Genomic DNA, 14,757 nt, shown 5'->3' on the forward strand with positions numbered 1-14,757 from the left:
GCCGTGTGTCTCCCCACTTACCCCCCCGTTTCCAGCAGACAGGGCCATGCTGGTTTAGATCAGTGCAGCCGGTTTCTCGAGGTTCCCTGTGCTCCCCATCCCAGGCCATCGCGCCCTGCTGCCTGCGTCGCCTTTCTGAGACCACTGTGACCACACCCCCAGCTTCCATGAGTCCCGTTGCTTATGCACCCACCTCTCCCTCTTCCCCACACCCCCCACCCACCAGATCTGTCTAGAGGAAGTTTCTAGAACCCACCGGGTCTCAGGGCACTATTGTCAGCTTCATCCTGGGGAGGGCCTAGGTCCCAGCAGGGTCTCAGAGGAGGCCATGCTGTGCATGGATGTGGGGAGGCCTGGCTAAGGGCGGGGTGAGACTTCAGCTGGTCCTGAGGCCCCTCTGCCTGCCCACATACTCTCCCCCCCGCCCCAGGCCTTTGCCCACCCCCCATCCCGCCATAACCTTTGCTCTGCTGTCTCCGCCAGGCATTGATCACTGTGCCGCGGGAGCCACCAACATCTGTGGCCCTGGAACCTGCGTGAACCTCCCAGATGGATACAGATGCGCCTGTAGTCCTGGCTTCCGGCTGCACCCAAGCCAGGCCTACTGCACGGGTACTCGCTCCAGCGTCCTGGGCTCACTTAGCGGAGAGCTAGATGGGAGCAGGAGTGGGGGCACTGAGTCAAGAGCCCAGACATCTGGAGATGGCACAGCTGTGTGGCTGATGGGTGTAGGGGCAGTGCAGTCCCCAGGCAAAAAGTTAACCTTAACCTTTGGGGAAAGACCAGTCACTGTGAGCACCATCTGGTGGGTCTCAGGATTCCAGAAAGTGGGAGTCCTTGCCCATGTGCCCCACTGATTCCCTGGGAGCCCTCAACTGGCCATCTAGCTGCCTGCAGAGCACCAAGGCCTGTCCTTGTTATCAGTGTCCCCCCCAGGGACATCACTGGGGTAAGGGGTTTGGGGCCAAAGCACTACTTTTATGCAAGGGAGATCTGATTAAAATGAACATTGGATGTGGCCTTGAAGGAAGTGCTCACTAGCCTCTGGGGGAGAGGGACACGGAGCAGGGAAGAGGTGCCGGGCAGCTGCCTGAGGGGGCCCGGTGGGCCAGCATGGGGCTCCCAGCCTTAGAGGGTTTCCATCTCCGCAGCCTCCTCTGTTTTCTCACCTCCCTCTTGCCCCATGGAATCGTCCCCTGCCCAGCCCCCTAGTGTACCCAAAGAAAGGTGCTGCTGGCCACCCTGACCTCCTTCCCCACTCCCTCTGGCTCAGATGACAATGAGTGTCTCAGGGACCCCTGCGCAGGAAGAGGACGCTGTGTCAACCGCGTGGGCTCCTACTCTTGCTTCTGCTACCCCGGCTACGTGTTGGCCACCTCGGGAGATGCGCAGGCGTGCCGAGGTAAGCGGAGCCCACCCTCACCCCTGGGACAGGCCCTCCTCACCGTGCTGCCCCCACAGGGAGGTGACAACTGGCCCTGGGAATCCTTGCTCATTCCTTCCTTCACCCGCTCAGCAAATGCTGGTAGAGGGCTGCTCTAGGCCAGGTGCTGGGTGCCAGGTGCCAGGCTGGCGTGGGCCCTCTCCGTCCATTGTTGGGGAGGAAGAGGAGCCAGGTGGTTCCAGCGCCCAGCCCTGGTGCTGCGAAGTGGGGAGTCGGGAGCCTGGGGACAGGAAGGAGGCATCTGACCCAGACCTCGGAGGAAACAAGGAGGAGCAGCACAAAGCCCCAAGCAAGTGTGGCTGGAGCAGAATGAGGCGGCCAGGGGACCCGTCTGGAGATGGGGACTACAGCCAGGTCCCAAGCTCTGAGGGAGGAGGGTCTGCTTCCATGTGGGGGACAGAGTGTGACCCAGGAGAACACTGAGCTGGGATCCCCAGTGGACTGGAGAGCAGGGAGTGCCTTGAGAAAGAAGCAGGGGTCCCCAGCAGCTTGGGGACACTGCGAGGCCTTGAGCTTCCTTGGGAAGGAAAGCCTGGGCCACTGCTCGTGGATCTTAGGTAACGACTGCAGCAAAGCAAGCCCTTTACTGTGCAGTCTCTGTGCTGCTACACAAAGCACTCCAAGTGTATTTTTATGAATGAGTGCACAGAGAATACATGATGCAGCACTTCCCAAGCAGCGCCCAGCTGGAGTCCTTCACCCAGAGAATGGCTCTGCCGTTCCTGGGGCTCACGTTGTTGGCTGCAGCCAGGGCATCCCAGGGGGTCCTCACAGCCCCTCCTGGGAGGCCCTGGAAGCTGCATATGATGTCCCTAGAGCCAGATCCCCTGGGGTTCCAACCCCCATCTATGTCAGCCCAGGGATCTGTCCCCAGAGACCAAGGCATCGAGGTCCTCTCATTTGATTGGGGGGGGGGGAGAGGGAGAGGAAGAGCCAAGCCACCAGAAGGCAGTGTGGGAACCTCACGTGCACCCGTTCATTCTGCACTCAAGCGCTGAGCACCTGCTGTGTGCCAGGCCTATGCGAGGCGCTGGGGAGCCTGAGGTGTGTAAGATGCCAGTGGCAGTGGGCTCCATATGGAAGATTTAGGGAAGGTTTCCCCTGGGGTGCTGGAGCTGGGGCAGGAGAGGAATCGCTGCCTTTTTATGAACGTTGCTCTGTGCAGGCGCCAGCACGGTCGTGTGATTGCTCATCACCTGACCCCCTGCAGGGGCATCGCGGTCCCTGTTTTACAGTGTGTGAAACTGAGGCTCAGAGAGGGGGATTGAAATGCCCAGGGCTCTCACACCTGGCTGTGGCAGCGCTGGAAAGAGAATCCAATCATTCCCGTCCACAGCATGTGTGGCTGCCCCTGCCCCTGCCCCTTCCAGGCAGGGCATTGGACACTCCCCTGGGGCACCGGTAGGCATGGAGGGCACAGAGGGCATCCCAGGTAAAGGGAACCGTTTTGGCAGAGAGCAGAGTTGTGAAGAGGCCTGCCACACTCTGGGACAAGGATAAATTCGGTGTGACTGGAGCGTGGGGTCCAGGGAGGAAGTGGCAGGAGTTGAGGCCAGTTTGTGAAGTGTCTTGAGTGCCAGGCTGAAGGGCTTGGATGCCAGCCCACGGGTAGCGGGCAGCCAGAAGAGGTTTGTAAGCAGGACGGTGGCCAGCTGTCAGCCGGCGTGCAGGGGAGGGTGTAGGGCAAGCTGAAAGACGAGGGGAGAGGCTGGGGCGGGGGGCTGCCGTGGCTGTCCCCTGCCTCGGTGGGGTTGGGAGCCAGCGGCTCTGCTCTCTGCAGGAGGAGCTGGCCTGGGCAGAGCCGTGGCTGCCGCAGAGAACAGTGTGCCCCGGCTGGCCCAGGTGTTGGGGATACGTCTGCCGGGACGGAAGGCCAGGGCCTGTGGGCAGCTGCCAGTGCTTCCCGAGTGGGGCGTGGCTGCTGCTTGATGAGGCCTAGTCCGACCTAGTATTGACTTTCTAAATCCTGCCAGTCTCATAAAGTAATCTCGCATTATTTTAATTATCACGAATGAGTGTGAGCATCTCTTTATAGGCTGGCCTTTTGAGTTTCCTCATCTGTAAATTCTTGTTCATATTTTTTGCTCATTTTTCCACTGGCGGTGGTTGTTTTTCTTGCTGCTTTTTAGGATTCCCTTATATATTCTAGATACTTTGCTCGATTTAGATGTTGCAACTCTCCCATTCCATCTTCTGCCTATTAACCTTATCCACATGTCCTTCTTTGAATAGAAATCCTTCATTATGATGTATTGAAATTTCACCTTTTTGCCTTATTTTTTTTTTGGTGCTTTTGAAGCTTTATTTCAAAAGCCCTTCCCAGCCTTTAAGTAAAAAATATTCTCCTGCATTTTCGTCTGCTATGGTTATACTTCCAACTTTCACGGTTATGCTTTAATCCCCTGGAGTCCACCTTTGTATGGGTGTTAAGAACCCAGTTTTCTTTTTCTCCAGAGAGTGAGTCCGTTCTCCCAGCATCAGCTATTAGACAATGCCTTGGTACCATGTGTGGGTTCATCATCAAGTTTTTACATGTCTCTCCCTCTTGGTTCCCTGCTCTATCAGGGTTACCATCTCTCAGTGAGGACCAAGTATCTCAGAATTGCCTGGAGTGTTTTTAAAATGCAGGTTCCTGGGCCCGCCCAGTACTACTGGGTCAGAATATCCAGGTGTGGGCCCGGGAATGTGCATTTTTATACATTCTGCTGGTGACTCTGCCACACTCTGAAGTTTTAGGAAGTATTGCTGGGATGAAAGCACTCTCCATAAACAGATGATTATTATTCAATTCACTCAGTCAGCATTTACTGGGACACAAAACACACCAGGATCTGTGCTAGGCACTGGGGATGCCAACACAATGAGGCAGGGAGAGGCAGGCAAGTAAATAGACAATTGCTCTAAGGGCTGGGTCCAGAGGGATGAGTAGGAGACAGCCCAGCTGGTGGGTGGGGGAGGCCACCCTGGCCAGGGAACAGCATGCCCGGGAGCTCAGAAGCCGGTCCTGTGTCGCTGAGCCTCAGCTGTGTGTGGGAGGCTGGAAATGAACAGGGAGAAGTAGGCAGGGAGCAAATCCTGAAAGAGCTCACCTGCTAGGCTGAGGTGCTTGGATTTTACAGGGTGCTTAATGCTAGAATAATTACTAATAATAGCGAACACTTTTTCATTGCTTACCTTACACCAGCACTGGATGACTTCATTTAATCTCATCACAGTTAAGGATCATGAAGTGGTTAATCACTGGGGGAGCACAGGTGGAGCAGTGATTAACTTGACGATGGGGGTAGGGGATGGGGTGGTCAGAGCCGCCAAAAGTTGATAAATTGCACCAGTCCTTGAAATGGCAGGAGCAATCTGCTGACCAGCAAGGTGAAGCAAGATACCTCAGGTGGAGGAATTTGCATAAAAAGGACTTGGAGGCTAAACCAGTGGGATGTGGGATAGCCTCAGCAATACTGAGGGGCACATGGGAATTAGAGAATAGAGCCAGGCCGGGGCCAGGTGGAGGCAAAGGGGTGGGGGAGCCAGGTGGAAAACAGGCCTGGAGGCAGTGGGGAGCCCTCGCAGGGGTTCACACAGGGGAGTGGTGTGCCCGGGCTGGGCTTGAGAGCAGGAGTTCTTAATAAGGGGGCCATGGACTTGAACTGAAATTCAAAAAAAACATTCTTATGGGACTGTGTTGGTGCAGGTGCAATGTATTTATTAATAACAAGTTTAGTGTAGACTTAGTAAGGAGTCCGTGGTTTTCACCTGACTGGCCAAGGGGTCCATGAAACAAAAAAGGTTAAGGACGCCTGCTTTAGAACCACCGTGGGGCAGCAAACTAAACCCTACCCTGCAGATCCATGGCTGCCTAAGACACTGTTTCTCATGGGCTGCTTAATCCTAACCTTTGAGAAGGTCCTTAGAAGACTACGAGCCCACCCGTGGCAGGGGACGTACTGGGGCCAGGGAGGAAGGCTGGGGACTTTGTTGGCCTCCCCAGGTCATGCCATATGGGCTGCCACCTCACCCAAGGCCAGCCCTGGCACAAGGGTAAGGAGACAGCTGTGAGGGCCCTGGTGGGCCCCAAAGAGTAGCCTTCTCTGGGGGGAAGGAGCTCAGGGGCCAAGCAGGAGTCTGAGCTAGACTGACACAGGAGTGCCGATCAGGAATCCCTCCGGCCAATCAGGACTACAGCAAGGATGCCTTCCCCGCCTGAGCCTTAGCAGGGGCGTCCTTGGCCTTGGCCTCTGGAAGGGGATGCCCTAGGATCCCCTCCAAGCCTGGCCCTAACTCCAGACTTTTCTGTACATTCACAGATATAGACGAGTGTGAGCAGCCAGGGGTGTGCACAGGAGGGCGATGCACCAACACTGAGGGTTCATACCACTGTGAGTGTGACCAGGGCTACGTCATGGTCAGGAAGGGACACTGCCAAGGTAAGGAAGGGAAAAGGGAGGGCAGTCGGTCAGCTCCCACCCCCCAACCCCATCTCCTGGTCCTTCCCCACTCACTCCCCTTCTAGCCTGTTCCCAACTGACCCCTTAATGCTGAGCCCACCCTATGGACAGAGAGGTGCGTGGGAATGCTTGAGCCTTTCCATCCCCTCGGTGATATTTTGGCATCCTGTGTGCCCCCTGCAGCAGGGGAGGGTGAGTAACTTAATCAACCTGAGACCCTGGGAACATGTGCTCTGCCTCTGCCACATCTTCCTTCTGGCCCAGGGCTACGCTCGGACACCTCTGCCCCCTTGCCTTGAAAAATACCACTCTCCTCATGTGGCAGAGAGAGTCTGTCTGTGGGGAGACCCCTGGGTCTCAGCCTTGATCTTCTTGCTAAAGCTTGTCACACTGTGAGCTCCTTGGCTGGATCATATCTTTAGACCCATGCATGGGTGGGTCTAAATACTTGAATGAATGAATGAATGAATGAATGAATGAGGGCCTGTTACTATCATCCCAGCTCTGAAATCCTCCTGACAGTTCTGCCACCACCACCTCCCTGCCAGGCTGAGGTGTCAAATGCTTGAAGGAGACCTAGGCCATGTGCTGTCACAACTGGTTGAGACAGGAACAAATGAGGCTAAATCAAGGCTTTCTCTGGAAAGAAACCTGCCCCGGGTTTGAGCTTAGGCCAGGCTCTTGCCAGCTTCCAGGTCCCCCCAGCCAGCACTGGCCTGGTTTCAGAGGGTCCTGGAGAAGAAGGATGAGCTTGTACACCTTGTGGAGGGAGAACCTACCACCCTTCTGCCACTTGCATGGTGGGGAAGCCCAGAAGGAGAGAGGTGGGGGTGTAAGACAACAGTCACTCTGTCTGTGCCCCCCAGGACCTCACACTCCCCTACGCTCCTCTCCATGCCTCACTCTTGGTGCTTCCCCTTTAACACTCAGGTCTAAGCATGATCAAAGCCAGAACCCATTCCTCTTGTCCCCATTAGCAAGATGGAGAGGAGACAGCCTGGCGTTTTCCCAGAGAATGGAGAGCGAAGGGAGTTAGTTTAATGGATGCCTACTGGGTGCCAGGTACTGGCTCAATTACCTCATTTAAGCATCACAACAACTTCATGAACTTGACATTAGAATCCACTAAGGAGAAAAGGCAAACTAAAGGGAATGAACCAAGAAAATACCAGAACATTAAAAACGTCTGGCTTCTGAAGTACAAGCTCACCAGTCTGTGCTAAGGGCGCAAGCTCTGGCAGAGACAGGCCTGGGCTTGGCTCTCATCTCCACATCTGAAGATGGGAACCATAGCACCCATCCCAGAGCTCTCGTAAGGCCAAATACATTAATAGATGCAAGGTGCTTGGCACGGTCTCTGGACATAGAGAGTAAATAGTGGGTAATACTGCTCCCCAAGGGCACTATCCTTTTTCATATCTACAGTCCTCCCACACCCCAATCCAGTCCTCTGGATTGTCCCCTTCCCTTCCAGAGGAGAGGTCTAGACACATGCCTCAGCTGAGAGGTCAGGCTGAGTTCCTGGCCCAGGGCAGACACCCTGAGTCTGTTGAAAGAAAGAATGATGTAGCCCGCATACTTCTCCAGGTTTCCATCGGTAACCACAGACCCGGCCCATCACCCCAGGAGCCCAGTCAATTTCCTCTCCCTCTTTCTTGTTTCTCCAACTAAGAAACCACTCTCTCCACTTAAAACTCAAAGTCTGTGGTCAAAGGACTGAGCCGTTTGGAGAGCAGCCCACCCAACAATCTCAGTGGCATTTCCGTTGTACCAAGATTCCGGGTTCCTGCGGACAGGAGCTAAATTTCCCTTAGGCTGTCAGGGCCTTTGCTGCCTTCCACGCTCCACCCCATCCAAGGCCACTCGAGCTTCTGGCCCGTTTGAGCACCCTCCCTCAATGTACTCTCTCAAGGATCAGAGGTAGAAGGCTGATGCCCTGGTTAGAGAAGCTCCAGGGTTTTCAGGGTACAGACAGCAGATCAGGCAAGCTATTCCCTGGGGTGACTGTTCCCATAGGTCTTTTGGGGTCTCTTCAGCAGCTTCAAACCAGGAGCGTGGTGGCTGAAGTTTTAAGTACATGGTTCTGTCATTTGGTCAGCAAACATTTGTTGAGTGCCAAATGTGTGCAGAACATAAGATGGCTAGCTCCTGCCCTGGTGACCAGAGTATTTTAACCTACCATAACATACCCTTTTGTTGGATAAAATTCACACCCCCAGACCAGGCAGAAAAACCTGCAGCCAGTCATTGCTCCCAGTCCAGGCACCAAGAGGCTGGTGGAACTGCCTCAGTATCAGATGACAAAATGCAGTTGATCCAGAATCTTTATCTGGCTTTTTTTTTTTTTTTTAAAGATTTATTTTTATTTATTTAATTCCCCTCCCCTCCCCCGGTTGTCTGTTGTCTGTGTCTTTTTGCTGCGTCTTGTTTCTTTGTCAGCTTCTGTTGTCGTCAGCGGCACGGGAAGTGTGGGCGGCGCCATTCCTCGGCAGGCTGCTCCCTCCTTGGCGCTGGGCAGCTCTCCCTATGGGTGCACTCCTTGCGCATGGGGCTCCCCTACGCGGGGGACACCCCTGTGTGGCACGGCACTCCTTGCGCGCATCAGCACTGGGCATGGGCCAGCTCCACACGGGTCAAGGAGGCCCGGGGCTTGAACCGCGGACCTCCCATGTGGTAGACGGTCGCCCTAACCACTGGGCCAAGTCCGTTTCCCTATCTGGCTTCTTTTGATGGACTTGGCTAATGGTTCCGTTATGTCCACTCCCACTTGGGAGAGCTCAGGTGGGGACTAAGTGTCTACTTTGATCTTCTGCCCTCTCTCTCCCTCTTCCTGACAGACCTCTCCTACTCATAATCCCTGGCTGGAGCCCTGGGCTGCAGAAGGAAACCAGCAGTGGTGTGCCAGGATGGCGAGGGAATGCTGCAGTAACAAGTAACCCCCAGCCTTAGGGCCTTAGAACAGCAAAAGCTTGTATCTCACCCAGGCTACATGTCTATCAGGGATCGGCTGGGGGCTCCGCTCCGTGTTTCCTCACTCCAGAACCAGGCTAAAGGAACAGCCACCCTCTCACATGTCTCCATTCCAGTTTCCATGGAAGAATGAAAGAACATTTGGGAGCGTTATACACAATTAAATGCTTTACTCCATGAATGATCCACATCCTATCCACTCAAAGCTGCTTGGCCAGCACGAGTCCCATGGCCCCACCCAACCACAAGGGGCCAGGAAGCATGTGCCCACAAAGTTGGAAGCTGGAAAAATTTATTAAACAGCATTACTCCACATATCTCACATATCACATATCACATAAACCACATATCTCCTAATGGCCCAGCATGAGACACCTCATGTACCACTCCAGAAGTTGTGCTGGGGCAGGACAGTCCTAGGGTTCTTGACCCTGGTAGACCTAATCTTCCTATGTTGCCTGATCCCTGAAGAAGAGGTCCAAAGACTTCGTTTTTCCTCAGTATGGTTTTAGAGGAGGATCCTGGCCTCAATCTCTTTCTCTTTGTCCTTGAAACCTCACATCCCTGAAGCAGGGTTGAGAATTAGGAATGCTTAATCATTTCCCATCCTTCTCCAGAAACCCAGCCAAGGCTACCAGGCCTGGTGCTGGTTGCTTCCTCCTGGGTGACCAAAGTTGATGGCCCTAAATCCTTCATTCTCTCCATCTCTGTCTCCACAGAAAACTTATTGTAGAAGCGTTTAGTCTGGTGTCACCACAGCCCAACCTGGGGCTCTCAGTGCCCTCTCTCCAGAGATGAGTCTTATCTCAGTGTCCCCAATATTGCCTACATCTGCCATAGGAGAGTTCTGGGTGTCTCCTAGCAGAGTTCTCTGAATGACCACCTGTCCTGAGTATGTTCCTCTTCTGGACCCTCTTTGCATTCTGGGAGTTTAGCAAGAGCCACCCTCACCCTAGACCAGACAACCTCAGTGGGATTCATTTTCACCCTCTACTTCAGGCTCTCTGCTCTATTCTGCAGTGACAGCTGCTAGGCCTTGTCCCTTTGCAGAAAATCTGTGTTCTGACTCTTGGCCCTATTTCTTGCATTCCAGAAGTGTGCCCTTCTCTTTCCTTCCATGGGTACTGAGTAGGTCTTCCTCCTAGGCAGTAGGGGCTCTCAGTCTGTACAAGCTAGTGGACTTCCTCCAGGAGAATAATTGCCCTGTTTAGGAAGAATAAGTCCTCCTGCTTCCTCTAGAGCTCAGCCAAACTATATGTTATGAATAGTGACCAGGAGCTACTATTGGTATTGGGCTGGTGGGACACAGGGCCCTTCTGTTCTCACCTAGAGGCCAGGTCCTGTGATATGACCTACCTAACTCAAACCCTGTCCCCTGGGTGCCTTGGGGTGTTTGCTCATGATGGACTCCCCAGTATGCCATGTCTTATCAAGAAGAACCTTGCCCTGCAGCTCCTAGGGATAAGATCTCCCTTCTCTTCCTTCTTGTTACATTCCCAGTTCTGGCTGCTTCTTGCCCTCCAGCTGGTGCTCAGGCTCATCCTTTCTGGCTGACTTTCCTGAACTCTCACCAGAGTGGGTTCCATGAGCAGACTGGGTTCTTGGCTGGACGATAGGTCTGACAGCTCTCCAGCAGAGAAGCCTCGCCAGCCTCTACCTTAAGTCTGCACTCAGCCTCAAGACAAGTCTTGGCCATATCTAAGATGCATATGCATCCTTGGTCCTCATTTCCGGGTGCAGAGAAGCCCATTTTGCCTTCACTGCCTGGGGCAAGCATGTCCAGTGCCAGCAATGGTCACCCCTTATAAAGGAACAGGAGCTCACCAACAGCAATATGGAGGCCCATCCCAAAGAGTCCAGCTCACAGAGTGGCACTCTCTGACCCTCCCAGAGCTAGTAGTTATTGCACCCACCCAGGGAGTCTTCCTTTCTATTAATAATTTTAAAGTTCTTCCATCTCTCTTGTCCAGGACAGTGGGTGGTAGGTGGAGTTGGTATCCAGGGCTTGGGAACAAGACAACTCTCATTCTTTCCTAGTTTCAATCTGCGCAAAAACTGACATCCCTCTTCCCAACCAAGGGCAGGGTCAAGGATATGTGATTCCCAGGGATGACCGAGGGAGGGGCTGTTATTTTGCAGATACCGACGAATGCCGTCATCCTGGCACCTGCCCTGATGGGAGATGTGTCAACTCCCCCGGCTCCTACACTTGCCTGGCCTGTGAGGAAGGCTACAGGGGCCAGAGCGGGAACTGCGTAGGTGAGGGCTGCAGGCCAAGGCTCTGAGAGGGCTGTTCAGCCTTGGGTCCCCTAGTGACCCCCACACACAGGGTGGGAAAGAGGTGGGCAGAGGGAAGCAGCTTGGAGGCTATTGTCCTCTGTGATCCAGCTGGGTTCCCAGATGACGCAGGGCATGTGATGGGTGTGTGCCCCAGTTACTGGTGCTCTGGGGTGGGGGCCTCTTCTGCTCCTTGGCCATATCCATCCAGGAGCTACGGCCCAATGTCCTAGAAGCTTCTGTGGGGCTGGATCCTGCTGGGTGAGAGGAGGTGCCAGGCATCTTAGGAAGAGGCTGTTGCTAGTGGTGCGAGCCAGCAGCCAGGCCCCAAGAGGGGTCTTCTGTCCTGCATCTGAACCACAGTCCCTTACTGAACAGTGGTTGCTCTTCTCCTCCCACAGTGGGCTGCATGTCCGCAGTAGGAGGAGTGTTTTTTTCCCCTCAGCCCCCGCAGGAAGAGGAGCCCAGAGTGCAGTGGGTTTTGAATGGATTCTTTTGAGGCTCTGGAGAGGGCAGACAGTTCCCAGGCCCCCGAGACTGCCACTCAGGCACCCAGCCATGGCCTGGCCCCTCTCCCCACTGCCTGCCCACCTGCCGCAGCTGGTTGTTGGGCTGGGAACGTGGGATATCAGTCTGGTCGGCAGGTAGAGGGCCAGAGAGGTTCAGACCCACTGTTAAGGCAAGCCGGGCTGGCTCCAGGGTTGAGGGCCTGGCCCTCCTTTTCTCAGCTGTGCACAGGGTGCTGTGTATTACTGGGTAGAGCTGGAGAGAGTGTCGGGAGGGAAGGCAAGAGCAGGAATGAGGGAGCATGGCCCCACGGCCCCCCCCGCTGGCCCCCAGCCCCTCTGAAGGCAGCTCCCCTGGCCTCACAGCTGAGGAATCCACAGCCTGCCCGTGGGGGCTGCATGAAGAAGAGGAGGCCAGCCCGCCTTCTCAAATCTCCCTTCCACAGATGTGAACGAGTGTCTGAGCCCAGGGGTCTGTGCCCATGGAAGGTGTGTCAACCTGGAAGGCTCCTTCAGATGCTCTTGTGAACAGGGCTATGAGGTCACCTCAGACGAGAAGGGCTGCCAAGGTACAAAGATGCAGAAGCGCCCGACCCACCCAGAGCCTGCGGCTCCTTCCCCTCTGGACACACATACCCAAGCCACCCACGCCCCGCTTCCCCCACCACGCTGGCCCAGCACGTCCCTGCCCAGACCTGCCCCACCCTCGACGCTCGCCCGCCTGTCAGTCTGAAGGAGCCTGATACAGAACTCGATGGCCCGTTTCAGATGTCGACGAGTGTGCCAGCCGGGCCCTGTGCCCCACTGGCCTCTGCCTCAACACCGAGGGCTCCTTCAGCTGCTCGGCCTGTGACAGCGGGTACTGGGTGAATGAAGATGGCACTGCGTGTGAAGGTATTTCTGGGGGTGACAGGGTGGAGGGTGGGAACGTAGCCTTCATGTCCCCAGTTCGGGGCTATCCCGGGATTAAAGCTTCCCTAATGCCAGGGTCTCTGGGTTGGGCTAGAGGGCACTACAAGTGGACTTGGTCCCAAGGACAGCTGCCATTGTTAGAATCGCCAAGTTCTGAAGTGGGGACAGGAGGAAAAGGGAGTTGGAGACAAGAGGGAAACTAAGGGTAGAGGCTGCCCCTAGAGCATCCTGGGGAGGTGCTGGGGTTGCCTGGGAGAAGGCCCACAGGCAGGGACTGCCCTTCCCCAGTGTCCCAGAGTGTCCTAGAAGCTGAGAGGGGTCCAGAGGCATGGTGGGGTTCCCACGGCGGGTGGCGGGAGCCCCCCGGATGATGAGCTGTCTGACCGCCCAGACCTAGACGAGTGTGCCTTCCCGGGAGTGTGCCCCTCGGGAGTCTGCACCAACACTGTCGGCTCCTTCTCCTGCAAGGACTGTGATGAGGGCTACCGGCCCAGCGCCCGAGGCCACACCTGTGAAGGTGAGAGACCGCTGGTGGGGGAAGAGAGCTCCGAGGGGGATGCAGGAGCTAACTCGTCAGCCTGCAAGGGAGGACCAGAGCACAGGGGGGCTGCTTCCGGGCCAGGGGTGCCTCTATTGCCAGGGTAGTGGGCTAGCTGGGGACACCTATTCTCACCCTGGCCTGCAGCTCTGGGCCGGTGGGCTAGGGAGCCTGGTTCACGGACTTCAGAGTGCGCCACGTCACTGGGAGGTTCGCTAGATGGGCAGCTTCCCAGGCCTTACCCAGCCGCACTGGACCAGACTCGGAGGGAGGCCTCGGGCTCTGTTTTCTAACCTCCCCGGTGTTCCTAGTGAGGGTGGGAGCTGGACTGCGTGTGGATTCACCTGTGAACCAGGCAATCTGTAGTCCAATTTGAAGAATCTAGCTTCTATACCTTCTCAGGGTCTCTGTGCCTGTTTCCTTGCTTTATTTCTCCTTTGCTTCCTATTGCTTCTCGGTGAAACCTGAGACTCCTCAGTCCTGATAAGGACAATAGGGTCTGACCACTTTAGGCCAGGGTTGCTGGGAGAGAACACGTGTCCCCGAGGTGGGCGATGTGTGGCCAGCTGCAGAAGCCTGGCCAGAGGCAGGGGGCACCTGCTGGGGATGGGGCAGAGCCACCCCGGCACGTCCCCCCCAAAGGCCCCCTCACTAGCTCCTCCCAACCGTGCTGTTTAAAAGATAGAGTCACCTCAGGCAGGTGACGGGCCCTCTAGAGACAGCTCCCCCCGTTCCTGCTTTGGGGGGTGCTGCCATCGGCGGCCTTCCTCTCCCTCTGGCCCTGCAGACGTGGACGAATGTGAGGCCCCCCAGAGCAGCTGCCTGGGAGGCGAGTGCAGGAACCTGGCCGGCTCCTACCAGTGCCTCTGCCCCCAGGGCTTCCAGCTGGTCAACGGCTCCTCGTGTGAGGGTGAGTGGCCCAGGCCTCCCTGCTGGGCAAGGGGGGACCTCCCAGGAGACACCCACTGCCCACTTTCTTCCTGCAGATGTGGACGAGTGTGTTGGGGAGCAGTACTGTGCACCCCACGGCGAGTGCCTCAACAGCCATGGGTCCTTCTTCTGTCTCTGCGCACCCGGCTTCGCCAGTGCAGAGGGGGGCACCAGCTGCCAGGGTGAGAAGCCAGCACGGCCTGCAGCCAGCAGCAGGGGGCGCTAGAGGCTCTGTCAGAATAGAGGCCCTTTTAATACCGGTCCAGAAATAAAATGCTCAGGGCCCCAGCCACGGATGGGAGCCTGGGACTAAGGAGAGAGCGCCGTGGGGAGGGATTCTGAACGCTTGAGTGTCCCCCCTCTCCCCTTGCCAGAAGCCTAGTCCAGTGCCCCTCCACTCCAAAACTGGCCTCTGGCTGCCTGCTCTGGGCCCTCCCACTGACCTTCCAGCCCTTTCCTGCCGGGATGGAAGCTCACAGAACCCTCGGGAAAGGCCCCATGGCAGGATGTGCCGACAGCCTTCTTTCCTAGATGTGGACGAGTGTGCGGCCACAGACCCGTGCCTGGGAGGGCACTGCGTCAACACCGAGGGCTCCTTCAACTGTCTGTGCAAGACTGGCTTCCAGCCCTCCCCAGAGGACGGGGAGTGTGTGGGTAAGGGCTCCGGGTGAGGGAGCAGGGGGTTGCCCCCTCTTCCACTGCCTGCTCCTTAGCTCGCTGGGACCAGGAACTGCAGCT

The 14,757-nt window shown here is 56.1% G+C and overlaps 1 protein-coding gene across 1 annotated transcript in view; it reads left to right on the forward strand.

The window, feature by feature from the left end:
- The window catches only part of LTBP2 (latent transforming growth factor beta binding protein 2), a 105,694-nt gene that overhangs the window by 81,167 nt on the left and 9,770 nt on the right, over positions 1 to 14,757 (forward strand). Inside the window, 10 exon segments of the mRNA XM_023587855.2 lie at positions 484 to 612; positions 1,274 to 1,402; positions 5,746 to 5,865; positions 10,996 to 11,115; positions 12,086 to 12,208; positions 12,408 to 12,533; positions 12,943 to 13,068; positions 13,877 to 13,999; positions 14,076 to 14,201; positions 14,551 to 14,673. Of these exon segments, the coding sequence (XP_023443623.2) occupies positions 484 to 612; positions 1,274 to 1,402; positions 5,746 to 5,865; positions 10,996 to 11,115; positions 12,086 to 12,208; positions 12,408 to 12,533; positions 12,943 to 13,068; positions 13,877 to 13,999; positions 14,076 to 14,201; positions 14,551 to 14,673 (1,245 nt within the window).

The sequence above is a fragment of the Dasypus novemcinctus genome, chromosome 3 (genome assembly GCF_030445035.2).
Source record: "Dasypus novemcinctus isolate mDasNov1 chromosome 3, mDasNov1.1.hap2, whole genome shotgun sequence".
NCBI lineage: Eukaryota > Metazoa > Chordata > Mammalia > Cingulata > Dasypodidae > Dasypus > Dasypus novemcinctus.